Source organism: Oncorhynchus mykiss, chromosome 9 (assembly GCF_057628025.1).
Source record: "Oncorhynchus mykiss isolate SJ-2025 chromosome 9, ASM5762802v1, whole genome shotgun sequence".
In the NCBI taxonomy this organism is placed as follows: domain Eukaryota; kingdom Metazoa; phylum Chordata; class Actinopteri; order Salmoniformes; family Salmonidae; genus Oncorhynchus; species Oncorhynchus mykiss.
Genome location: NC_143030.1, coordinates 70,887,844 through 70,914,904, shown reverse-complemented (window position 1 = coordinate 70,914,904; position 27,061 = coordinate 70,887,844). Strand labels below are relative to the sequence as shown.

Genomic DNA, 27,061 nt, shown 5'->3' with positions numbered 1-27,061 from the left:
GTGTGTGAACTGATGATACTTTTTGTAAATGTTGATCCATTTTAGAATAAGGCTGTAACGTAACAAAATGAGTGAAAGGGGAAGAGGTCTAAATACTTTCTGAATGCACTGTACATTTTTACAGTTAAAATACATGTTTTGTCCTACTCGCAGTATACGGTCTGATATACCACGGCTTTCAGCCAATCAGCATTCAGGTCTCGAACCACCCAGTTTATAATATAACTATTACTATAGATCTATTTGGAATAGTATATTGCAGTCTTACATCTTGCAGTGCAAAAGGATCTTGATCCTACCTGCAGTTTCTCTCTACAGTACAATAACAATCTGTGGAGGACTATACTGCATTCTTACCTCTTGCAGTGTGTGAGGATCTTGGGTTCGGAACGGGCGCAGCCAGTGGGGTTGATCATAAGGGGCAGCTCCATCAGAGGGTGGCGACCATAACGGAACACATAGTTCTGGCAGTTCTCCACTCCAGGCAACTGATAATGTAACACACAGGATGTTAGTGAAGTTAACGATGAAATAACATTGTCTATCTCTCAGATGAAACCTTATTTCCTCTACAGTGCACTACTGTTAACCAAAGTCCTGGTGACTCTGGTCGAAAGGACTCAAAGTAGGGCACTGTATGGCTTAATAGGGTGACATTGGAGACACAGACATTGATATTATGGAAACAAATGAGAGCAGATGGGAAAAACAAAATGGCGATGCCGCTTTCCCTTAGGACTTCTTACCGACTCAGTGATGCGCAGCACGGCGTGGACAGTGAGGCCGTACATCTCCTCTGCCTTCACGTGATCAGTGAACAGTTTCAGCATGGCAGACTCTTCTCTCAGCTTAGCTACAGACTGAACCACTCTGTCCCAGATCCCTAGAGGAAACACAGGACATGGTTACAGATTAGTAAATAGCAGAGGTGGAGTCAATTTCATTTCAATTACAGAAATGGCTGGGATTGCAATGAAATTCTGAATTAAAGGCAATTTAGACATATTAACCTGAACTGTGGTCAGTTCTGTGACTACACATTTCAACACAGAGCGGCAGCCAGAGCAGGGTGTGGCGACAGACTTTAAAAATGTACCTTCTGGGCTGGTGTCGCGGTAGTGCAGGTCCTCCTGTCCATGCTCCAGCACCCGTACCTCGAACATCGGCCTTCCCTCCGTCTCGCTGATACGGCAACGATACCGACACCGGCGGTTAGGCACCCGCGTGCTCCAGTAGATCCTGGTAGCCTCGAAGCCCACAGGGAAGATGGCGGTCGGGGAGTGGAAGGCTTGCATCTGAGACGGCAGCAGCTGGCCCACGGCGTGGAAGATGAGGCCCCCTACGCGGAACAGGTGGATGCGGTCGCCGCGTTGTAAGATACTGGCGATCTGCTTGACCTCGTCTCTCTCGATGTAAACGCGCCGGAATACGGCGAAGCCCGTCAGCTCCTCCTCGCTGGGTCCTTTCAGTTTGTGTTGGGTGCACAGCATGGTCTTGTCCCTGAAGAACATGCAGCGGGCCCGGATGCCGCAGGTGAAGTGGTAGACGTTGGGGCAGCGCAGGCGGTTGCAGCTGTTGGTAGCACCAGTCTTCTGGCAGCAGGCACAGCGGGTGCGGAGACCGCGCCTCAATGCCATTTCTACGTTCATCAACGCGCCTCCCTGCGTCTCGTACACCTCCGTGCTCCACAGGGCGCAGTTGAGATGAACCCACAGGTCCACATCGATGTTGAGGAGCCTGGCGGGGCCGTCTGTGGCGCCATCGCCCTCCTCGTGGCAGAAGCAGCACTTGCGTTTGTCCCGGGGCAGCTTGTCAGGCCTCAGGGTGATGCGGAGACGCTCCATGAGCTCTGAGACCCCGCGGCTGCTCTCCTTCTTGGAACCTCCTTTACGGATGGTGATGACGATCTGGAGACGCTTCCAGCGAAGGCCCTTCCACTTCTTCACCTTGGGCCGGACCACCATCTCCTCAGGGTCGGGGGAGAGGGGCCTGCTGCGGTGCTTGACCTTGGGGGAGGTCACCTCCAGGCTGGGGGTTGGGGAGGTGGGGATGTCCTGGGGGGCTGGCTGGTCAGCAGGCTTGGCATCATAGTCTGCCTCAGCATTAGCATCAGGAGGAGGAAGGATGGCTTCAGCGTCAGGCTCCATTTTGATCTGAACAGTGGTGGTGCCAGGCTCTGTTTTGACCTGAATGGTGGTCTGAGCAGGACTGGAGGGAGCTTGAGAGGGAGATGCTGGCTGTGTGGTGGAGGGGGAGGCTGGCTGGGTGGTGGAGGGGGAGGCTGGCTGGGTTGGAGGCTCAGTCTCAGGCTCACTAGTAAGAGCAGGGGCAGGAGGTGGAGGAGAAGGAGAGGAGGGCGGGGAGTCTTCAACAGGGATGACGGGAAGGTGGTGTACATCCAGGTCAGACACGTTAGTTGTATAACAGTGCTGAACCGGTTTGTCCTCTTGCTCCGGCAACTCCTGAGAGAGAAATGAAAGTGTTTTTAGGGATCATCTCCCGGTCACTGACAAAAAGAAAGCCCTGTGCAAAGGTCTCCAGCTAACCAGACTAATAGTAATTGATTGGATTTACAGTGACTTTTTTCCTATGTTGTTGCCTTGCAACCTGGATTTTGGGGAATTTTGTATCATTTGATTAACACAACATGCCTACCACTTTGAAGATGCAAAATATTTTTTTTATTGTGAAAACAAAAAGACAAAAACCAGAAAACTTGAGCGTACATAACTATTCACCCCCCCCAAAGTCAATACTTTGTAGAGTCACCTTTTGCAGCAAGTCTCTTGGGCTGTGTCTCTAAGCTTGGCACATCTTTCCACTGCGATTTTTGCCCATTCTTCAAGGCAAAACTTCTCCAGTTGGATGGGTTCCGCTGGTGTACAGCAATATTTAAGTCATAGCACAGATTCTCAATTGGATTGAGGTCTGCGCTTTGACTAGCCAATTCCAAGACATGGAACTCGAGTATTGCTTTAGCAGTATGCTTAGGGTCATTGTCCTGCTGGAAGGTGAACCTCCGTCCCAGTCTCAAATCTCTGGAAGACTGAAACAGGTTTCCCTCAAGAACTTCCCTGTATTTAGCACCATCAAACATTCCTTCAATTCTGACCAGTTTACCAGTCCCTGCCGATGAAAAACATCCCCACAGCATGATGCTGCCATCAGGTTGATTCAAAACTCGGATAGAAAAGTCGAGGTGATGAGATGTTGGGTTTGAGCCAGACATAGCGTTTTCCTTAATGGCCAAAAAGCTCAATTTTAGTCTCATCTGACCAGAGTACCTTATTCCATATGTTTGGGGAGCCTCCCATAAACCTTTTGGTGAACACCAAATGTGTTTGCTTACTTTTTCTTTAACAATGGCTTTTTTCTGGCCACTCTTCCGTAAAGCCCAGCTCTGTGGAGTGAACGGCTTAAAGTGGTCCTATGGACAGATACTCCAATCTCTGCTGTGGAGGTTATCAAGGTTATCTTTGGTCTCTTTGTTGCCCCTCTGATTAATGCCCTCCTTGCCTGGTCCGTGAGTTTTGGTGGGCAGCCCACTCTTGGCAGGTTTGTTTTGGTGCCATATTCTTTCCATGTTTTAAATAATGGATTCTTAATAACCCAACCCTGATCTGTACCTCTTCACAACTTTGCCCTTGACCTGTTTGGAAAGCTACTTGGTCTTCATGGTGCCGCTTGCTTGGTGGTGCCCCTTGCTTAGTAGTGTTGCAGACTCTGGGGCCTTTCAGAACAGGTGTATATATACACTGAGATCATATGACACTTAGATGAAGTTCACCTGTGTGTAATCTAACTAATTATGTGACTTCTGAAGGTAACTGGTTGCACCCGATCTTATTTAGGCGCTTCATAGCAAAGTGGTGAATACATATGTACACACCACTTTTCCTTTTATTTTTTAAACAAGTACTTTTTTTTAAAAATTCCACTTCACCAATTTGGACTATTTTGTGTATGTCCATTACATAAAAATCATAAAATTACAGGCTGTAATGCAACAAAATAGGAAAAAACACCAAGGGAGGTGAATACTTTTAAAAGGCACTGTATATAGCTATTTCCAGATGCTCAAAGGATTTTACATAATAAGGGATAAAGGGTCATTTTTGGAATGTTATATATAGACAAGTATAGACAAGCACAGATTTATATGAGCATACTATTAACATATTTGAGCTAAAATATAATGATAAATTGGGTATTTCAAGCCCTGAATGCTGATTGGCTGACAGCCGTGGTATATCAGACCATATACCACAGGTATGACAAAAAATTTTACTGTTCTAATTATGTTGGTAACCAGTTTATAATAGCATTAAGGCACTCCGCGTTGCGTCGTGCATAAGAACAGCCCTTAGCCGTGGTATATTGGCCATATACCCCACCCCCTCTGGCCTTGTTGTTTAAATATAGCTACATCATAAATATACAAGGTTATATCATAGGGAGACTGTACAGGGATGTGATCAGGATAAGGATGTTGGCGTAGCGATAGGTCTGCAGACTCAGTTGTCCTGAGTCTGCACAACACTGCCAGGACCTAGAATCAATGGAGACAAGTTTTTTAATTCTATATCTCTTGACACATTCATGAAAATAGTCATGGCCTCTAAATCTTGAAGTTGCATACTGGACCCAAATCCAAATAAACTACTGAAAGAGCTGCTTCCTGTGATTGGCCCTCCTACGCTGAACATGGCAAACGGCTACCAATCCACCGGATGTAGCCGTGGCAATAATACATCTCTTGAAAAAGCCAAATCTTGACCCAGAAATTGTAAAAACACTCAATTCGGCCTTAAACGAATCTCCCATTCCTCTAAAAAAAAAAATGAAAACGCTGTTGCGCGTAACTCACTGCCTTCCTGAAGACAAATAATGTTTTTGAAACGCTTCAACAGTCTGGTTTTAGACCCCATCATAGCACTGAGACTGCATTCGTGAAGGTGGTAAATTACCTTTTAATGGCGTCAGACCAAGGCTCTGCATCTGTCCTCGTGCACCTAGACCTTAGAGCTGCTTTTGACACCATCGATCACCACAGTCTTTTGGAGAGATTGGAAACCCTAATTGGTCTACACGGACAAGTTCTTGCCTGGTTTAGATCTTATCTGTCGGAAAGATATCAGTTTGTCTCTCTGGATGGTTTGTCCTCTGACAAATCAATTGTAAATGTCGGTGTTCATCAAGGTTCCGTTTTAGGACCTCTATTGTTTTCACTATATATTTTACCTCTTGGTGTTGTCATTCGGAAACATAATGTTAACTTTCACTGCTATGTGGACGATACACAGCTGTACATTTCGATGAAACACGGTGAAGCCCCAAAATTGCCTACCGTGGAAGTTTGTGTTTCAGACATAAAGAAGTGGATGGCGGTAAAAGTTTTACTTTTAAACTCAGACTATTTAAACTGACTCTACTACGAGGGCTGAGTCACTGGCTTACTAGTGCTCTTCCATGCCATCCCTAGGAGGGTTGAGTCACTGACGTGATCTTCCTGTCCGGGTTGGTGCCCCCTTGGGCTCATGCGGTGGTGATCTTCGTGGGCTTTACTCAACCTGGTCTCAGGGTAGTAGGTTGGTGGTCTGTTGATATCCCTCTAGTGGTGTGGGGGCTGTGCAACTGCCTGGTTGGCCCTGTTCGGGGGTATCAGATGGGGCCACAGTGTCTCCCGACCCCTCCGGTCTCAGCCTCCAGTATTTATGCTGCAATAGTTCATGTGTCAGGGGGCAAGGGTCAGTCTGTTATATCTGGTGTAATTCTCCCGTCTTATCTGGTGTCCTGTGTGAATTTAAGTATGCTCCCTCTAATTCTCTCGCTCTCCCTCTCCTCCCGGAGGACATGAGCCCTAGGACCATACCTCAGGACTACCTGGCCTGATGACTCCTTGCTGTCCCCAGTCGTGCTGCTGCTCCCGTTTCAACTGTTCTGCCTGTGGCTATAGAACCCTGACCTGTTCACTGGATGTGCCACCTTGTCCCAGACCTGCTGTTTTCGAATCTCTCTACCACACGCACCTGCTGTCTCAAACTCTGAATGCTCGGCTATGAAAAACCAACGGACATTTACTCCTGAGGCTGTTGCCCCCTCTACAACCACTGTGATTATTATTATTTGACCCTGCTGGTCATCTATGAACATTTGAACATCTTGGCCATGTTCTGTTATAATCTCCACCCAGCACAGCCAGAAGAGGACTGGCCACCCCTCAGAGCCTGGTTCCTCTCTAGGTTCCTTCCTAGGTTCCTAGGGAGTTTTCCCTAGCCACCGTTCTTCTACATCTGCATTGCTTGCTGTTTGGGGTTTTAGGCTGGGTTTCTGTATAGCTTTATAAATACATGTGATTGATTGATTCTATATTATTGGAGAATAAATCTAAAAAAGTAAGCCTTTCTGATTAATCAGGAAATATCCCATTCCTGAAATAAATAGAATGCAGTGGGACGTACCTGTTTGATGAGTGAGAGGATGTCCACCTGTTTCTTCAGAGTGCAGCCTGGCAGAGAAATATCAAACTGTCTCAGCCACTCTGCATTCTGGCTGGGTGAACTACCTTCTATACCACCAGTCTTCACACACAGGGCACCTGAGGGGAGACTTCACTGTTACCGTGATTGGTTTTATCAATAAATGTATCTGACCATTTTATGTTCTGTTTCTCCAATACATTTATCTAGCTAACCATGTTCTCCAAAGTAAGACGGGGTAAATTCAACCTGGAGAAACTTTAAACTCAGGATGAGCTTATCCTCCTTGCTAAACCTTAGGTTTCTGGTTAGATCAATATTTAGTAGGTAACAACATTGTATCTACATTATATTTGGGACTTTTTAAGTGTGAAGATAAATATAATACAAGTCAGCTGGAGGTCCAGTACCTGGTTGTACGGGTTCTTTGCCAGGTCCTGAGGCTCCTGCCCTGCCTGGGCTGGGAGAGAAAGCTACCTCATAGGAACCAGGCATCCGTATGTGCAGCAGCTGAGCCACCACCACCATCACATGGTTCAGATTCTAGAGAAATATACATCAACCATTCAATCAAGATCTTGGTTGTTTTCAATGAGACACAGTTCATGGTTCAGTTCAGGCAGAAGATCGCCTGGTGCCACATCGGTTTGTGTCATATTGCCAAACATGATGCAACAATTACCATAGGAGTTGGCAAGACAGCACAAACTGATATGGGACCAGTCTAGATAGGAGAGGGGTTGAAGTGAAAATGAGAGTGGGTAGGAAAGGGGTGTAAGGATGGAAGGGGGTTAGCTCGGTACCTTGGCTGCAGCGGAGGACAGTGTGAAGGTCACAGCAACCTCGTTGCTCCTGGCTTTGTCCCAGGGGTTGGTTGTAGACACGGCCTTGCCATCAGCTGCTTCAAACAGCTGGTTCTCTGGAAACACTGGACAAGGACAGACAAAAGGTGACGTGGACTGGCAAGACAGAGTGAATCCATAAGTAAGTTATTTCAGAAGTGATAGTCCAAATATTTGTTTTATGTACTTTTTAAAGTATTTTAGTTATTAGATGCTTAAGAATCACCTACAATAAGTGCATTTTCAACAAATATATTTTTATGCCTGTATAGTGGTCCTACCAGGGATGGCAGTGCGGGGGATGAGTGGTATGGTAGGGGAGATGGATCTCTCCATCTCCTCCTCTTTGGGTTCTCGGAAGCGAGGGAAGCGTAGCGCCTCGTCACCTAAGTCACACTCAGGAGAGGACGCTGGGACAATACTATCTGGAGCATCGCTGTCCTCATCACTTTCCATCCTGAACGATACAGGGAAGGTCATGTCTGAGATTAACGTCATACTAAATAACTACTCATTATTATTGGAGTACTTTTTTAGTATTGAGAGCAAAATTTATGCTCTCCATCCTGGAAAATACAGTTGGTCAGTCTAAAGGCCACACTGGGTAATATAATGGGAGGTAATATACATGGCAGAGAAGTAGAGGAGGATATTGAGGGAAAGTTTAAAACAGTAACAGCAATGTGATCCCAATAAAAGCATGTCATCCCATTGGCTTAGGCAATTTAAAAAGTTATTTTCTCAAATGTATTTTCACCTATCCTCCTTCAAAACGCTTTAAAATCACTAACACAGCCGTCACTGATACGGTACATGTCACGCAGAGACGCAGGATTCAGACAGGCTCTGTATCATACCTGATGTCCTCGTTCTGGTTGTGAGGTGGGGTGGGGAGCGCAGCTAAAATATCCACACTCTTCACCTCCTCAGTCACAGAATCTACAGGCAAATTATAGAGATACAACTATTAACATACTGTTCAGCTGCTCATCAAGTCAGACTGCAATCTACAAAACCCTTCCTTACATTGGTCCTTCAAGCCGGATGGGAACACAAAATTGCTAAGGGTTTTAGATTACACAATTCACTACCTGAATTGTGGGGTGGCTGTACAAAACCCCACAGACGTTCAGAAGAGAGACTTAAGTGGTGTGGGGGCTGTGCTTTGGCAAAGTGGGTGGGGTTATATCCTTCCTGTTTGGCCCTGTCCGGGCGTGTCCTCGGATGGGGCCACCCCTCCTGTCTCAGCCTCCAGTATTTATGCTGCAGTAGTTTGTGTCGGGGGGCTAGGGTCAGTTTGTTATATCTGGAGTACTTCTCCTGTCCTATTCAGTGTCCTGTGTGAATCTAAGTGTGCGTTCTTTAATTCTCTCCTTCTCTCTCTCTCTCTCTCTCTCTCGGTGGACCTGAGCCCTAAGACCATGCCCCAGGACTACCTGACATGTTGTCCCCAGTCCACCTGGCCGTGCTGCTGCTCCAGTTTCAACTGTTCTGCCTTATTATTATTCGACCATGCTGGTCATTTATGAACATTTGAACATCTTGGCCATGTTCTGTTATAATCTCCACCCGGCACAGCCAGAAGAGGACTGGCCACCACACATAGCCTGGTTCCTCTCTAGGTTTCATCCTAGGTTTTGGCCTTTCTAGGGAGTTTTTCCTAGCCACCGTGCTTCTACACCTGCATTGCTTGCTGTTTGGGGTTTTAGGCTGTACAGCACTTTGAGATATCAGCTGATGTACGAAGGGCTATATAAATCAATTTGATTTGACTTAAGTGTGATTTCATTTTTAATAAAATTAAATAAAAGCATCTTCTTACCCATAGTGTCCTCTGTTTCCTGTTCCTCAGTCAGCTCCTCCACAGCTGTAGCCCCGTTGAGCAATTTGTGCTGCACCGAGGGGGGTGGTGTGGGGGGCAGGGAAGACGGGGGTGTCGGTGGATTACTAAGGTTACTCTGTTAGGATATAGGGTTAGCCAAGGTTACACAGTTGACAGTGGGATAATTGAGAGCAATAAAAGTGCTTGTTGTCATATGCACATCTTCTTAAACTTAGTTGCTGGGCGAGTGAATACATACTGAATTTTTTTTTTTTTTTAAATAGAAACACAACATGTAAAGTGTAGGTCCCCTGTTTTATGAGCTGAAATAAAAAGATCCCAGAAATGTTTCATATGCACAAAAGGCACATTTCTCAAATTTGGTGCACAAATGTGTTTATATCCCCGTTAGTGAGCATTTCTCCTTTGCCAAGATAATCCATGCACCTGACAGGTGTGGCATATGAAGAAGCTGATTTAAACAGCATGATCATTACACAGGTGCACCTTGTGCTGAGGACAATAACAGGCCACACTAAAATCTGCAGTTTTGTCACACAACACCAAAGATGTCTCAAGTTGAGGGAGCGTGCAATTGGCATGCAGATTGCAGGAATGTCCACCAGAGCTTTTGCCAGAGAATTGAATGTTCATTTCCTCCGACATCATTTTAGAGAATTTGGCAGTACATCCAACAGGCCTCACAACCCGCAGACCACGCGTAACCACGCCAGCCCAGGACCTCCACATCCGTCTTCTTCACCTGCGGGATCGTCTGGAACCAGCTACCCAGACAGCTGATGAAACTGAGGAGTATTTCTGTCTGTAATAAAGCCCTTTTGTGGGGAAAAACTCATTCTGATTGGCTGGGCTTAGCTCCCCAGCGGTAGGGCCCTCCCAGGCCCAGCCATGCACTCTGCCCCTGCCAAGTCATGTGAGATCCATTGATTAGGATCTAATTAATTTATTTAAATTGACTGATGTCCTTTTATAAACTGTAACTCAGTAAAATGGTTGAAATTGTTGCATGTTGCTTTTATAGTTTTGTTCAGTATACACACTAATACTCCTGCATCAAGAGCAATATGCAGCTGGAAATTTGGACCACAACAGTAAGTCCATGCTGTACTCATCAGGTTGCTTAACGGAACATACCTTGGTGAGCAGCTGAGAGTAGTAGTCTGGGATGTTCCCCAGTAACGCATTTCCAAAGGAGCCCTTGAGCTGGGCCTTGCCGTTGGCTGGGCTGCTGCCGAAGGGGGCGAACAGGTCCAGACTGGCAGTGATGGAGGGCTCCATCAGGGGAAGGAGAGAAAGGCCCTGGAAGAAAAGAATGACAAAATTGTTACGTTTTTGTCACAGCAACAAAACAAGCCATATTAGGTATTACTGTCAACAGTGGCATCCTACTAAACATGTACTGTGTAAATAAAGTTGTTTTTTATATTGCTTTTCATCACACATTAATTGAAAAAAATATATACAGTTCCATCCTTTCATTAAATTCAAGTGTCACACTACGTTTCAGTAAGAAAAGGTGTTACCTGTTTCAGTTGTTTCATCAGGGCCTCAGTGCTCTTCCCAATCTCCTCTTTCTTCTTCTTACGGGACTGGGGTGCTCGTTCTCCAGGCTTGTTGGATCGCTTTGCCTTGGCAACAGGAGCCCTCTTTGTGATGGACTGCAGATCCTGAGACAAACAAAAGCAATGAAGCAATTCATTGGCACAAATTCATCCACTTCAACTTTTAAAATAGAAGTAGATCTGTAGGCATCCATAGCACTGTTTTAAGCATCAATTTGTTCCCATGTTCTTACCCAAATTGTGTGCAACACCAGTTAAACTCTAATATGCCTCAAACACAGGGACGGGATAAGGACCTTGGAGTTTGATGAAAAACAGCAGCTTTTTGGGGGAATAATAACCTCCATGCCAAGTAAAAATGACTGACATGGCAGATTCTGACCGGACAAAATGTACAGATGTCGTCTTTTGTGAACGTAATTACATTACCCGACCTCCCCCAGTAAAACGAAACCTGTCCAAATAGGGCTCAAGTCTATTTCTATGACTAGTACCTACTAGTTTTCAACATGGAGAAGAAAGACATCTGTAACGGACAGGATATATCCGACTCACCTCCATATTGCGTGGAGTCCCCTGTAGTTTCTGCTCCAGCATGGCCAGCTTGCTGTTGATGTGTCCGTTTATCTCATTGTGGATGCCCTCAGAGGGCCTCTGAGCGGCCAGCTGCAGATTCTTGGTCCTCAGAAGCTTCTGCAGTAGCTGTTGTCCTGTCTCAGTCCTAGGGACGTGGGCTCCAGGGTCCCCTCCTAGTCCAGGACCATTGTTACCAAACCCTCCAACCGGCTCCCCAGTCACCTCCCTTTTGATGGCCCCAGAGTGAGGACCACTACTTCCTTCCCCGTCACAAGTCAACTCTCTGGGCTCCTGTTTGATGTTCTGTAGTGTCATCTTACACAGAGTTCCCTCTCTTGAGCCTGGTAGAGGTTGAGGACCACCCTGGTTCACTGAGCCCTGTTGTGGATGCTGTTGCAGTCCATTCTCGCCCTTCTGAGGCGAAAGTCTATTCGGGGGGACTTGACTCTGGGTTGTGTCGCCACTTTCGGCCTTAAGACCAGGGTAGTCCAGGGGACTCTTGGATGCTCCAGGCGACCTGAGAGGAGAGGGCTTGCTCTGACTGTAAGGACTACGTCTCCCAGCTGCCCCGTCGGTTACAGACGGAGAGGCAACGTGGGTGGAGTGTGGCGTGCCGGGGGTAGCTGGGCTCATGCCTGCTTCCGGTTTCTGGACTGAGGATCCTGCAGGGGAGCCTGCGTGGGAGGGAGAGCCCTGGAAGCGTTTTTGAGCCATGTGGAGCTGTTGTTGCTGGTGTTGCATGACTTGGTTTGGGTTGGGTTGACGCATCCCCAACCCCTGTGTCATGGCGTGCCGCTGGGGTTCTCCTGGGGAGTTGGCCAGGGGCTGACGGGGAGACATGGGCCTGATCTGGCAGCCTTGGGGGGGCCCACCACGTACCTGACCCATGGGGGAGCGAGTCATGGGCAGCTGGCCTCTCATCTGGTGTTGTTGGGCCTGTTGCTGCATCATCTGCTGCTGTTGGACACTCAAGGCATACTGAGGCGAGGCTCCTGGCTGCTGCTGTTGGACTACAGGTCCCATGATCCCTTGCTGCTGCAGCTGAGGAGTCACCACGCCTGGTGGTTGGCCGGGGGCTATCATCCCTGGTTGTTGCGGGGAGCCCAATCCCCCTGGTTTCCCCAGAGCTCCTCCATAGTGCATCTGCTGGGCCTCCAGACCTCCAGGCATTCTCTGGATCTGTCCCACCTGCTGCCCCAGACCAGGGGGCCCCTGGGGCCTCATCTGCCCTGACTGTCCCTGACACACCTGGAGCCTCATCATCTGGCCCTGTTGTTGTTGCTGCAGTTGGAGCTGGCGCTGTTGGATCATGGCCTGGATGTGCTGGATCTGCTGGTTGGGGGTGAGGTGTCGGAGCTGGGGGTTCTGGGCTATGATAGCCTGGATGTTGACTGGGGTGCGTATCTGACCGGGTGGAACTCCAGGCCTCTGGCCAGGCATTATGACCTGCTGCTGGGTTCTCAGCATGCCCATCATGGCCTGCTGCTTTTGCTGCTGGGCCTGCTGTGCCATGAGGGCCTGTTGCTGGGGACTAGGGTGGCCTGGCATACCAGGGACAGGTTGAGGCTGACCAGGGTGGTTCTGTTGACCTATCACATTCTGCATCTGGCCCATACTGTCATGTTGTTGTTGTTGCCCAATTGGGTCTTGGGCTTGCTGCATAAGATTATGTTGTTGTCGTTGTTGCTGGGCCATGAAACACATCTGCTGTCCTTCTTGCTTGACGGTGACCAAACCAGACTTTGAGGGATCAGCATTGAGGGAACTCTGTCGCTGTAAAGACGTTTGTTGATGAAGCTGCTGTTGCTGCTGTGGTTGCTGCTGTTGTACTTGGGGATGCATGCCAACCTGTTGGTAACCTGCTTGCTGTTGAAGTCCAGCTTGAGTATTTTGAGGAGGTTGTTGCTGTAATGCCGGCTGCTGCTTCTGGGCCATGTACTGCTGCTGTTGTCCCACTGCCGCCTGTTGCTCTCCAGAAGCCCCTGGTTGGGTCATCTGGCCCGGGATTGAAGGTCCAGGTCCACCCTGCTGTGGAGGGGTCCTAGAAATAGGACTAAGGATGCCACCCTCCCCCTGCTGCAGCACCTCAGCTGGTTGAGGGGTGACCCGAGTGCTCCCCCCTGCTGAAGCTGGAGAAGAGCCCATTTGACCTGGGGTGGCAGGTTGAGAGAGTCCTCCCTGGGAGTCTTGAGACTGGTTGGGTTGGCTGATGAAGCCCTGTGGTGGTGGTTGAATGAGCTGATGTTGTGCCACTTGTTGCTGCTGCTGTAGCTTCAGTTGCTGCTGCGCCAACATGCGCTGAGCCAGGAATTGTTGTTGTTGAGGTGTGAGCTGGGCCTGGCCAGGTCCTCTGAGTCCGTGGAGCTGAGGGGGTCCCACTACTCCCTGCTCACCCATCATGAGCTGAGGCCTCTGTTGCTGCTGTATACCTGTCTGGGCCCCCGTCATGCCTAAAGGCTGGTCCATAGGCTGCCCTCCCATCAGGGTCTGCGGTGGCTGGGGCACAGCCTGGCCTGGTACTGTAATCTGGGGCAACATGGCCTGGTTGGGCATCATTCCCTGTTGGAGGTTTGGTTGTTGACCCATCAGAGGGTTACCCATGATGCCTGGCTGTGATTGTGGCAACATACCTGCTTGGCCACCTGGATGTGGCATGGGCTGCTGGCCTTGCATCATCGCCTGTTGTTGTTGCTGCTGCTGCTGCTGTTGTAGTTTCTGAATGATCTGCATCCTGTGTTGTCTCTCCTGGAGAAGTCTTGGGTCTGCTCCTTGGACTCCTCCTGGACCCTGGGGGAAGAACACTGCAGGTGGACCACCAGGAGGACCAGGATGTCTAACTCCCAGAGTTCCAAGGTGCTGGCTTCCTCCCAGGAACAGCTGCCCCTGTGGGGGCATTCGGACGGGCATACCTCCCTGGGGCATGATTCCTGGAGGTTGGCTTATCACAGAAGCCCCTTGCTGGCCCATCATCTGCCCAGGCATCTTGGAGAGACTGTGGGGCCCCTGAGTAGAGGGGCCTGGGGCCAGGAGACCAGAGCACTGCTGGTGCTGCTGCTGCTTGCTTCTGTACTCTGCAATCAAGTTGGTGTGTTCCTTCTGCTGCTTTCGCACCTGAATCACAACAAGAGATACGGGTTAACAGGTGCCTAATACCATCTTAAGACTGGAAACATGAGGGTTGGTGGATGGAGAGGGTAAGGATTTTCAGAGTTTCTTCCCCACCTGGTCCAGCTGTTTCTGGATCTTGCTTTGCTCCTCAGTGACCAGTTTGAGTTTCTCTGCGTCAGCCTCGGCGAACTCACGGCCTGCCTTCTTGGCAGTGCGCTGCTTGGCACACAGAGCCTTGCGGGACTTGCGGTGAACTCCGATCTGCTCCTCCAGGAACTTCAGCTGCATCTGCAGAAGCTGCTGGGTGTGCAGGAGCCACTCTTCATACTGGTGCTGCTCTGCATCGTCTGGTATGGAGAACAGGGGGTGATTAGTTGACCAATTCAAATCAGGTTGGCTTGTACTGGAATATATCAAATATGTGCAATGGCTGGGGGTACCCAAGGAGAGGTATGGGAAACACTGGACTATATCAACTAACTGAAATACATTTAAATATTAGAAAGATTAAACACTTGTAGAACTTACTGATGATCCCTTGTACAAACTGGGGAGGGTTGGGTCTTGATTGTGTTGGGTCACTGCATTCCCCTTCCTGAAAATAAAAAGTAGTCAAAATATATAACTAACTAAACAAATCAAGTGATTGTGTTTTGAAGATCCCATGGCAATTGATCTGCTTTACAAAATAAATATTATGAACACATATTGTCCTGGTTATGTTTGGACAAGTGACACTGTACCTTAGATGGGCCAGATGCCAGTTGACCCTGAGGGTCTCCTGTTCCTGGCGCTGAAGCTAGTCTCTGGGCCAACAGAGAGACCTGTTGCCTGTTGATGCCAGAGGGAACCCCCATTGGGTCCTGTGCCAAAACTCTCTTGATGCCCTTCAGTGCCACCATCTTCGCCTTGGCGATGGGATCCATGATGTCGTCCGTCACAAACTTGTCTAGATCTGTGAGCAAGCAGAAACACCAGGTCAAATATATGAAAGGAAAGCGTCATGATTCAAACAATCTCACGAACTCATATGTATTTACCTTTATCAGGGAAGAAGTTATTAGCCAGAGCTGACTGTTTGACAATCTGCTGCGGCTGAGGGTTGAGTCCTGGGTGAATGCCACCAGGCTGCCCCACCCTCATCACTCCTTGTTGCTGAGCCATGGCAGCCATGTGCTGCGGTGTTATCCCAGGTTGTCCCATGAGTCTTTGCTGTTGCAAAAGGTGTGGAGGGCGTGGCACCATACCTGGCAGTCCCATCATGCTCTGGGGTGGGGGGCGGTGGTGCTGGGGCAGCATGATATGTCCAGGACCCCCCTGGGGGTTGGGGTGGCCTCCCATATGCCCCCCCATCGCCCCCTGGTGGAGGGAGCTGAGCTGCTGCTGTTGCTGCTGTTTCTGGAGCTCCTTCTTCTCGTGCTCCAGCAGGTCCTGGATCAGCAAGGGAAGCTCGCTGGCTTCCAGGGAGCTCTCAACTTTGTCTAGATCCACGGCAGGGGAGTGCTGTCCCCCTCCGTCGGGCAGCGCCAGGGGGTCCTCCCCCAGGGAGGATAATGAATCAGCCTGACCCGGCAGAGGGTATGGGAGCCCTCCTAACCGCACAGAGCTCAGTGAAGCACCCTGGTTCTCTGGTTGAGTGGAGGGTTTGTTTGTTTGAAGGAGCATGGAGACAGCATCTCCCATCTCATCCTTCACCACAGCTTGGCCTGGCTCCAGCTTTATCCTGGAGGTGACGGCAGACTCCGAGGAGGATGGATGGAGAGTTGAGGAGGTCATGGAACCACCTGTGTTTGGGGTTGGGTTTTGCTCAACTTTTGGTTTGTGTTCCACTTTGTTGTCCTGAGCCCCAGAGGTACCTGGAGTTTCACCCTCTGCTTCCACCAACCGCAGCTGGTCCGAGAACACATCCTTGGGGTCCCCTTGGTCCAGCTCGGGGTCCGTATAAGCCAGCAGGTCAAACTCGTCACTGTTGAGTAAGTCGTCTAGGTGTGGGTCCGTGGTTTCCAGGTTGTCAAGATTACCCAGGTCGTCGTCACCCTTATCAGGGTCTAGATCCAGAGCCAGATCATCCTCATCTTCCACACCTCCATCCCCGGGGGCATTTCCTAGCCCTTTGGGGGCAAACGGGTCCTCCAGGTCAGGCTCGGGAAGATCAACACTAGATTCCCCTGGAGCTCCAGCCTGGGTCTCTGTGGAGGTCTGGTGCTGCTGCCCAGAGTGAGAGCTGAGAGTGTTAGGGGTCTGAGGAGTGCCTGTCTGGGACTGGAGATTGGGTTGTTGTTGTTGTTGCTGCTGCGAAGAGCCAGTGCTCTGCTGTGGCATTAATAGACCCATACTACCCTGCTGTAGCCCCAGCCGTGAGTCTCTGACCCCCTCTGTCTGAGGGTCCATACCTTGAGGCACTGGATGCTGAACAAACTGGCTGGGGGCCATTTCCTGCTGCTGGGGAATGTAGAGGGGGGGCCGTTGCTGGGGCCCTCGTTGGGGAATCTGGGGCCCCAGGGGCAGCCTCTGGGAGTTGTGCCTTAGCTCGATGAACTGTGGTGGGGGTCCTCCGGGGTCCATGCTTGGCTGCATGGGTTCCCCTCCAGGGCAAGGCACCAGGCCACGGGGGTTAGCCATACCCTGCTGCATGGCCTGCTGGATGTTGAGGGGAGCGTTGAGGTGGTGGCTGGGGCCCACACCCTCCATGCCAGGCTGAGGGAAGCGACGGGGACCTGGGCCCTGCTGCCACTGCCCAGGGAACTGAGGACGACCATACATGCCCTGGGGGTTGGGTGGCCCTGGTTGTCTACAAAAGACAAATACAGACAACAAATGCAAAACATGTACAGCAAGCTAATGAGAAAGTATTGTGCACAAAAGTTATCTTTGCTGAAAACAACTCAGGATGGCATTTATTTCAATGTACAGCTATGTGTGCATTTAAGAAATAGACGTAAAGAGAAGGGGTGGGGGGGGTGCATACCTGAGCTGGTTGGGGTCCATCATGGCAGGGGTCCCTGGGGGTGGCGGACAGCCAACATCCATGGGACCCACAGCATGGGGCATCTTCCCTGCCAATGATGCCTGGGCACCAGCAGCAGTAACGGCACGGTCCTATAGGGACAAACAACAAGGACCTACTATTAATTCAAAACTATCAATCCCCTCAGGAGCATTTAAAACAAAATACTAAGAACCCGCTGAGAAGGGTTCAGTAAGGCTAACTGTAGCAAAATGTTTTGTAATAGGGAAGGACAAAAAAAGCATTGTTATTGGACAGGTACTGCCTCCCAGTTTCAAAACATTTTTGAACACAACCCAAGTTGATTTCAGACATTGGTTGACATAACAGTGTACCTGTGGGTAGGGTGGTGGAGCACGGTGGGCTTTGTCTTGCTGATATGCTGCCATGTCTCCTCCAGGCCAACCGGTGGCAGCACTGCTGGATGCTGCAGCCTCTTTCTCCTGCCGGATAGAGTTTCGCTGCATCTGCTGCCGGATCAAAAACTCCCTCAGTTTCTGTCGCTATCAGAGGAAAATAAGAAATACAGGCCAGAGGTCGTTAGGACAAAAAAATGACAAATATTTACCTGTAGATGTTGAAGGATTCAGAAGCCCTGTGATGGAATAAAAGATCCTCATCAAATAGAACATGTACCTACCTGTCTGTGCTTCTCCAACTCAGAGGGGCTGAGGCCCAGTAGTGAAGGATCCTGAACTGCTGACATGTCGGGCATCTCCTGGGCACCGGGCATAGCCCCCAGGGGGTGAGGTGCCTCAGGGGGGCAGGGGGCTGTGGGGTTCTGCTGGAGGGGCATCCTGGAGTGGAAGTCGGCACCTATAGTCTGAGTCTGTTGTTGTTGGAGTTGTTGCTGTTGCTGTTGCTGTTGTTGTTGCTGTTGCTGTTGTTGGAGGAGTTGCTGTTGTTGGAGGAGTTGTTGCTGCTGCTGCGCCATTTGATAGGCTATGTTGGGGCCCCGGCTGAACCCATGCGGCCCAGAGGGTTTCCCAGAGAGAGGGTCCCCCACAGGGGTGGACGACGGGGGGAGTGAGGGAGGCTGGTTGGGGTGAGGTGAGCCTCTGAAGCTGGGGGTGCCCTCGGGAGCAGTAGAGGTGGGCCGGGGGGGCTTGTGCAGAGCAGCGAAGGGGTCCCTGGACTGAGGGCGTGAGGGGGGGCGGGAGTAGGGGTCAGGGGACTGGAAGCGGGAGGTGGAAGCTGGGGACTGGACAGAGAATGCGTCGTTGGAGGGGGCTCCAGGAGTGAGGGGGGAGAGGGAGCTGCCCTGGGACTGTGGGCTGGAGGGGACCCTGGGGCAGGACTCCTGCTGAGTCTGGGGGTGCCTCTGCTGGGGGAGGGGGGAGCAGCTGTCCCCAGACTGGGGCCTTGGGGTAAGGGGAGGCTGGGCATAGGGGTCCTGGAACGGGGTGGAAGTGGACTGGCGGTAGCCCTCAGAGGGGTGGTTGGGTGAGGCTCCGGGATGGAGTACCACCCCACTCTCTCCTTGGTGCATCCGTGGTGTCATGGGAGCCTTGAACAAGCCATCCCCAGAGTCCAGCATCCCTGCAGGGGAGCCCGTGTTACTCAGATCCTGACGTCCCGTGGAGGAGGAGCGGGGAGAGGGTCCCCCGCTCATATCAGCCCTGTACTGCCCATGTCCCATCCCAGAAGGCGAGGACACCTGGGAGGGGGAGGAACCGTATTCTGGACGCCCCATCCCCTGCTGCTGGCCTCGGAATGGGTCTCCATAGTGGGTGGTGTGGGGCGGGGAGAAGAGAGGAGAGTCCCCGGGCCCTCCACCCCTGGGCCGAGGGCTTTCTGGGGGGCCTAAGTGCTCCTGAGAGCCCTGCTGTGACTGGGGCAGGTGACCCTGGATCTGCTGTTGCTGCGGCCTGAAGAAGGGGTCGACCTGCTGAGCCCGCCGGGGATTCCCTGGCTGCATGTCGAAGGGGCCAAGGCTAGCCGGGTGTCCCTGAGGGGCCTGTGGCCCGGGGTGGGGGTAACCTGAGGAAGAGGCCTGGCCCTGCATGGGGCTGGAGGCGGCCTGGTGGGAGGAGTATGGGGTGGAGGGGTGGGGTGACTGGGGAGGCATCTTGGCAAAGGGATCTGTCCGCATATCTGCCGATGCCGAGCCCGGGGTCTTGACAGGACCGTCAGGGAAGAAGGTGGAAGAGGATCCCGAGTCAGGGTGGAAAGGGAAGGGGCTCTCCGCCGAGCTGGGTTGAGAGGAGGTGGAGACAGAACCTGAGGGCGGGGGGATCTGGAGGTGCAGGTTGGGACGTTCACCTTTGACCCGAACACCACCACCCCCCTCTGTCTTGATAGGCCGACACACCTGGCTCTCTGCCTGCTGTGGAATGAGAAGAGACAGTTGGAGAGAAGCAATGAGGTTGCATACAGTGACAACCTTATGCTTTGGGCTGGTTTCCTGAAGATTAAGACTTCAAGTGGACTTAGTTTAGGAGTGGGGTTGATCTGGGTCAACGAAGCTGGCCCTATGAATCAATGCTCTGGCCTAAACTCTCACCTTCTGTGCCTTGTTGATCCGCTGAGCCGCTCGATTGTCTTTGGCCTTTTGCAGGAAAGGAACCTTGTCAGCAGCTGAAATCTTCCTCCAGATCTTCATGATCTGTTTACAGCGACTGGACCAGTCTGTCAGAGAGGAGAGAGGATCACAACTTAAATTATTTCTATTCCAGTCAACTGAAGTGAAAACATTTGATATTTGGTTCATTTTCAGAGATAACAAAAGTTTGTTTCATTAGAACTCTGGAAGCACCATCTCATTAAGAGCAAACAAATACATAAAAATTAGAATATTCCACGTTTTCATAGTCTTTTATTTTTACTCTTAAGTCACCTGGGTAGTCCCGTCTGAGAGTGGGGAAGTTTGTGTTTGCGTAGAGTACAGGGGAGATGGTGGACATCTCTCCTAGCTCCTCGTCCTTCTCCCAGCGCTGGAGGCTGCGCTGGTTATAGGACAGCCCGTCTCCATCTGCCTCGGTCGGGGTAGGAGGGGTGGAGGGGGTGGCTGGGGTGGAGGGGTTGGCCCACGGGCTCTCCTCTCCGCCATCTGGACTGAACAGGCCACCCCTTTCCCGCATGTCAAAGAAGGGAGACTGAGAAAGTCCAGGGAAGGAGTCCATCATACCAGCAGAGGGCAGGGATACTGAAAGAGATCAGCTTGTATGAAAGACCTGTCCTGTTTTACCATGACCTTTGAACGGCCATGAGCGGTTCCTGAACATAAAGGGTCCTTTACAACAACAAACTATTGCTCCATATAGCATCACACTGTTCCCCTTTTCTAGTCCTTTCTCTAAGTCAGATGTCTAAGTTAAACATCACACTCATTTCTACTTCCTCTAAAAGTGCGCTCTCTAGGTATGATAGTGTGAAAGGGTATCGATCCCCCTAGCAGCACTCAGGTCTGTACCACTCACTACCTGTGAGAAGGCTCCTCTGTGGCAGACTGCTGCAGTTCATCTCCCCCTTTCCTCCCTCTAGGATGGGCCTCATGCTGCTCTGTAGGGACCCTCCTAGAGACACTCCCTCTGATGACCCCAGGATCTTCCTGAAGAACTGCTCAGAGTCCTGACTCTCCATGCCCTCAGGAAGTCCTGGGAGAGAGAAAAAACAAGAGTGTAGGACAGTGGGCAAAAACATCCACCAAGACCAAATTGATAGCATGTCAAAACACAATTCCTGTAAGTTAGTAGAAAATAAAGTTTTGAAGTGTCAATTTTATTACAATTGGCAACATTTTAGCATCTATGATATCTTACCTTCATTTTTCTCCTTTTCGGAGCCTTGAGGATCCGTTGAGCCCTGATCTTTGACAGCTGAAGACAACACTGATCCCTCGACCTGAGCCTGTGATCCCTCACCCCCCTCCTGCTTCAGGTGCATCCCAGCCCCCATCGCTCGCTCCCGGACCTCCACTGTGTCAGGAGCGGTGGGTCTGGCCCCCCGTGCATGAGGCAGTGGAGGACGTAGGAGACCCATGGCCCCATGATGCCTCTGTCCTGGGGTAACCAGGAGAGCCTTTTTACTCAGGTCCATCAGTTGTTTACCAAAGAATGCCTCCTACACACACATAGACAGAGAGAGAATGATGATGTTAGCCTATATGGAGTTGAATGGTCACTAGACACTATGGGCTGGTTTCCCAGACACAGATTAAGCCTAGCCTTGGACTAAGAAGCAACATCAATCGAGAATCTCAATTGAGCACGCTTTGTAGTCCATTAGGCTAAATTTGTATTGGGGAAACCAGTCCTTTAGGTTGCTATATGAATGCCTTAGACTAGCCCATGGTGAGAAGTGGTGAGAGAGAAGGTACCTGCAGGTACGCTGGGAACATGTCCTCCAGTTTGCTCTTCTTCCTGCCTCGTCGTTTCTTGGCCTGCTCCCCTTCTCCCTCGGCTGGCTTAGTCTCCGGGGCGCCATCTGTAGGTGTGTCTGGGTGAGGCCCTGTCAACAAACACAACCCGGTGTCATTTCAGATGTTCAGAATGCCAATTTTGAACTGAATTTTATTCAATTTTATTTTGGGTTACAAACAATGTTTCGTACAATTTGTTTTGGCACTGAGCAAACTTCTGGTTTGCTGAGCAGAAATTTGAACTTTGTGAAAATTATGTGCAACTTTCAGTTGTTTACTGTGAATATTAATGCTGTACCTGCTTTAAGTTACAGTTTTAACAGTGGCCAAGTAGGCTACTGTGGCTATTTGATCATAATGTGGGACTACCAGAGCAGCCTACCATCAACAACATGGAGAAAATGCATGCCATAACATTTTAACATGGAAATAGCTGTTCTATCATTCAGCCTACAGCAGCAGCCAATGTGTGGTGTTCAATGTAGACCTGCATTCCATGAGACTTAAAAAATAAAAATAAAATGCAGGGCTTGACATTAACCTGTTAATCCACTTGTCCTTCAGACAGGGACGGAGCGGCAGGTAGCCTAGTGGTTAGAGCGTTGGACCTGTAACCGAAAGGTTGCGAGATCGAATCTCCGAGCTGACATGGTACAAAGAAATCTGACGTTCTGCCCCTGAACAAGGCAGTTAACCCACTGTTCCTAGGCCATTATTGTAAATAAGAATTTGTTCTGAACTGACTTGCCTAGTTACATAAAGGTACATTTTAAAAAATTAAAGGAGGTGACTGAAAATGTGTAGTTTGATTCAAGAAACCACTTTACAAAATAAAATGAATTATTATTCCAATACCAATATCACAGAGAATCAGACCAATTATGCTACCCTCTGCGTATTGGCTACTTATTCAAGCCCGTCTCAAAATACAACAGACCCCCAAAAAATTATCTTTACCCGACTTGCTTTTCAAAGATGTACACGTGTTGTGCTCTTGTAGGAAACAAAATCACTCCTATTGCTGACTACAAATGATCTATAACTGGGCTAATAACTAGCTAAATAGCAAAGGATATGAATAAAATGTGCACACGTGTCTACATGCAGTATGGCTTTGATCTCAAAACAAGCGCATCTACTCATGACCGCTCATGCTGTAAAAACAGTCCAGTTGAAAATATGGCAATGGACTATTTGCATATAGGTCTACTGCAGCTCTGATTGTTTATCCCACACGGGTCTGTTTAGAGTACGGGCTGAGTAGTGCGGGTCAATGAGATAGAATCCTACTTGCATAGTTCGTTGTATTTCGGTATGTTGTATTGAAAGTGGCTAATATTGCGTGTCACAATTGCCTCAGTAAAGAGAAACGTTAATCGTGTTAACAGGGAAAACTCTAGAACAGTGGTCACCAACATTTTTTGAGTCAAGATCACAAAATGTAAGCCTATGCAACATTAACCAATTAAAAACAGTACTGTAGAAATTAGGTTTGTGCAGTAAGCTATAGGCCCAATACATTATCACCATATATTGGCTTTGCTTGAATTACCCTGCCAATGCATTGCTGTTCAGGAAAGTTTTATAAAATATATTTCTACATTTAAGGTAGGCTATATGATCACGCCGGTAATAGATCCGTTGTTGTATTACTGGTGAGGCATAGCTGAGTGAGTATACATTTAAATAATTAGCTTTTTATTTTACTGGGCTGATGGTGCCTGTATCTGATGTTCAGTCTCAGCGTAGGGAGAGAGCAGCAGACCGAGGGTCCACCTGTCAACATCCATTTCCTCCACTCACACTGACCAAAAAGTGACGGTCTTCCAGCTGATGGCCAAACTCGAGTCACACCGCATTATTTCTGCCTCATGCACAAATTCATGTTGTTACTCCTATGAACAGATACATATTATTCCTGGATATTAAAAAAGACCCAAGCCGGTAATAATAACATCAACGCTAGCCTAAAGATAGTCTTTCCTCCTCATTCATTACTGCTGCAGTGCTTGTTGTAGCGCTGTGTGGAAGTAGGGAGAACACACATTTTATGTCTTATTAAAAAGTGTTGAATACAAAGTGTTGACAGTGCTGAGTAAGAACTTAAACATGAAGTCACTCATAAAAACAGCAGCTCTTTACTGCATTCGTTGACAGTCTCTCTCTAGTCTTGTTGTAAACGTTTAGAAATCTCACAAGTATCAACTTTGCGGTCGCTTTTTCTTAATGCCTGCTAAGTTACTGAAGACACGGTCATCAGACATCTGATTGGCCAGCGTTAGGCCTATAGTGCACCTGATTTGATATCTGCGCCCACCAGGAAGGCAGAGTTTGTACCTTCAGACACATGAAATGGTTGAAAAAGGCAACAGTTGGCTGACCCGGTGCGCAGGGCAGCTGAATCAGGTGCACCTACTGCCAGACAGATGAATAAAACAAAAAATAAGAACATGGCTTTATCGTTGCTTTTTTAACAGAGATATTTGGAGATCAACTAGGAATGCCTTGGAGATCGACCAGTCGGATGGAATTGACCGGTTGGTGACCACTGCTCTAGAAAGTTGAGTGAAGTTGAATCACATGCTTCTCTCTGTGGGCTGATATTTCTGCGTGGCAGTCTCAGGGCTACCGCGCTCAGCTTAGAGGGAACATTAATTACAAATAAATCATACATCCACACTATAAACATTTAAATCCCGGAGGATGACACATTAAAACATATGAATGAAAACACTTATTTCCGCAGTGGTCGTCAAAGGTTTATCATATTCCTTGAAGAAATTAGAATTTGACCTCTATCAGATAGTGGTCAAACACTGAAATGTTCTGACTTAGATGGCTTCTGTAACTTGCCTTCCTCTAGGGCAGGCTTTTCTCTTGTCGGTCTGGCTGTCGTAACAGTTCCATCTCCAGCCAGATGAGACAGATGGGGGAACAGACCCTTCTTCATCCGTGTGTGACACTTTCTCTGACGCACCATGAAGCCACCAATCCCTGCAGGAGATAAAAATGTTTTAAAAAGTCAATTTCAAAATGTTGAATTGCAGTTGGCTTGAATGTGACCATCATAGAGCAGTGACAAATGATATCCTCTCACTACAGGGGTCTGTTGGACAGACCTGGGCTCTAATAGTAGCTGTTTTCTTTCAAATACGTGGAGTGCCAGACCTGCACTTTCAGGACGTTTCAGGACGTTTCATTGCACCAGGCAAACTCAAATCAAGCAAATCAAAGAAAATAAATACTATTTTACCCAAGATGTTTAATTAGAGTTGACCTCTGACCTGGTCTGTAGGGTTTTCTCTTCCTCTTCTTTCCCTCGTCCGTCTCTTCTACTCCTTTGAGGAGGCCTTCCTCCATACCCTCAGCACCTCCCTCTGCTCCCAGCTCCCTGTATGGGCTCCCTGAAGGCTCCTGTTTAACACCAGGAACTCCTGGCTCACACTCCATGGGCTCCCCACAGCCTTGAACAACAGATTGGGATTAAAGGTCAATTCAGAGGGTAAGGCAGGGTGGGTAGTCAAATACATGCCTGATGTACTGTATCCAAGCAGACCTGTTAAAGCAAGTAGACACAGTTGGTAGAAGTTGGTCAGTTCTGGGATCAGCTAGCTTACCAAACCCTACTCTTATCCATTAGGGGAAAAATACAAATCTGACCATAGATCAGTATCAAAGGGCAACCGACTTCATCCTTCTCCTTTACAACCCCCGTCACTTGGACAGTTAAATCATGGAAAGAGGAGAAAGAAATGGCAACACCCACCTTTTCCTTCGTCTCCATCCCCGTCCTTTAGCTCCATGCTGTCGTGTCCTCCATCACCACACAGCATGCCCAGGCGAGAGCGCCGCTGCCGCCTCTTGTGTAGGGGAGACATGGAAATCCTGCGCAGTAGGGACATTCCCGTCTCGGTCAGCCACACCCCCTCCAACCGGTAGAACTGAGGCTCTAGACGGGGAGGAGGAAGTGTTTGGAGATGGACTGATATGTAACTATACAAACAGTGAATATGCTATACCAAGTTGTCATTGCAAGTAAGATTAACGTAAACTCACCCCATTCCGTACAAATGTGTGCAACCGTGACATTCAAACGAGGCTGCAAAGAAAACTAATGGGATTGTAGTGACTGTGTTGACTTCAAAATCTGGGGTGTGAACTGGGTTTCTATTCAAGCGTTGATCGACATGATAATGGCTCTATACTATTGGAGAAACGTTTTTAAAAACCGACCCTCCGTTACATTGTGGCGTGTCATGTCGTAACGGACAGCACGCATAAAGCAACTATTTCTGTCTTACAATCTCTCCACCGGGTGTAGCACTCATCCTTTAAAAACAAGACATGGACAGTGACGGGGGTAAGGGGTGTGACGTAGAAGTTCGTCACTGACCGCGGGCGGCATTTGGTACTTTAACGCACGCACACATTCATCACTCCCCCCTGCTCCGTTATCAGAGTTAACAATGTGGGTCGACACACAAGTTAACTTCTCTGTCTTAGTACATACATTTCACACTTATGTCAGTGTTCATGTTTAATATAAGCAATATGTATTATACTTATCGATGTTGTGGATGAGCACGTTTGTTTGTTCTGTTCCTCGCTCTCTCCATCTCTGTAGCTTCCGGGTATGCTGGATAAGGACCCGAGCTAAGGAAATTGGGCTGACTTTGTAGTGCCTGTCCCAAATGGCTCATTAATGTAAATGGGAATATTGAAAGACACTGTCAGTAGTGATGTAATTTTGTAAATGTTAGGTTGTGATATTGTTTCAGAAACATGTTGCAATGTATATACTTTAGTATGTTTAGTTAAATGGAAAATGTAGGTTTGTATAGGTAATTGCTTAATTATTTGGTGTTGTTCTGAGGGGCTAGCCCTACAAAAGGAGCCTCTCTTTCAGTTCATGGAGAGGCATTTTGGATTGAGCTGTGGATGGAGCATTGTTTTTAGCTTTCCCATAAGGTATATGTTTGATGGCAGTACTGTTGTTTTTGTTCCGGAATCACTTTGTAAATAAACACACTTGCACAGAAGAACTTTTTATTTTGATGGAGGTTAGGTTTTCCAGTTCAGCCTTCTGGCCTACTCTACGTGACAGGGGGATACCTAGTCATTTTTTGCGTCATCACTGCAAGCGATCATGACTCTCAAAAGCCGCTGTTTACTTCTGAAGATCACTTTGGCACCGCCCTAAAAACCCGATTCAAATTCGACACAAAACTTTAAATAGGTATGTAATGACACATTATATAAACTCTTTATAGTGTTTTATTTCCAT

At 48.8% G+C, this 27,061-nt stretch overlaps 1 protein-coding gene across 7 annotated transcripts in view; it reads right to left on the bottom strand.

The window, feature by feature from the left end:
- LOC110532701 (histone-lysine N-methyltransferase 2D) overlaps positions 1-27,061 on the bottom strand; it is a 47,390-nt gene that overhangs the window by 5,507 nt on the left and 14,822 nt on the right. For 4 of the 7 annotated variants that reach the window (XM_036988713.2, XM_036988714.2, XM_090185217.1 and 1 more), the window contains 27 exons: positions 25,544-25,726; positions 25,062-25,241; positions 24,631-24,771; positions 21,736-21,866; positions 21,179-21,479; positions 20,837-21,013; positions 20,254-20,562; positions 19,921-20,045; positions 18,058-19,743; positions 17,753-17,920; positions 17,379-17,509; positions 15,451-17,201; positions 15,154-15,365; positions 14,939-15,005; positions 14,525-14,757; positions 11,282-14,413; positions 10,688-10,831; positions 10,299-10,463; positions 9,144-9,279; positions 8,179-8,260; positions 7,603-7,778; positions 7,283-7,407; positions 6,890-7,022; positions 6,462-6,598; positions 1,097-2,462; positions 747-883; positions 358-488 (listed from right to left, as the gene is read on the bottom strand). In XM_036988713.2, the coding sequence (XP_036844608.2) occupies positions 358-488; positions 747-883; positions 1,097-2,462; positions 6,462-6,598; positions 6,890-7,022; positions 7,283-7,407; positions 7,603-7,778; positions 8,179-8,260; positions 9,144-9,279; positions 10,299-10,463; positions 10,688-10,831; positions 11,282-14,413; positions 14,525-14,757; positions 14,939-15,005; positions 15,154-15,365; positions 15,451-17,201; positions 17,379-17,509; positions 17,753-17,920; positions 18,058-19,743; positions 19,921-20,045; positions 20,254-20,562; positions 20,837-21,013; positions 21,179-21,479; positions 21,736-21,866; positions 24,631-24,771; positions 25,062-25,241; positions 25,544-25,726 (11,659 nt within the window). The remainder of the gene's footprint in view (positions 1-357; positions 489-746; positions 884-1,096; positions 2,463-6,461; positions 6,599-6,889; positions 7,023-7,282; positions 7,408-7,602; positions 7,779-8,178; positions 8,261-9,143; positions 9,280-10,298; positions 10,464-10,687; positions 10,832-11,281; positions 14,414-14,524; positions 14,758-14,938; positions 15,006-15,153; positions 15,366-15,450; positions 17,202-17,378; positions 17,510-17,752; positions 17,921-18,057; positions 19,744-19,920; positions 20,046-20,253; positions 20,563-20,836; positions 21,014-21,178; positions 21,480-21,735; positions 21,867-24,630; positions 24,772-25,061; positions 25,242-25,543; positions 25,727-27,061) is intronic. The other 3 variants (XM_036988715.2, XM_090185218.1, XM_036988717.2) reach the window with 1 other exon arrangement.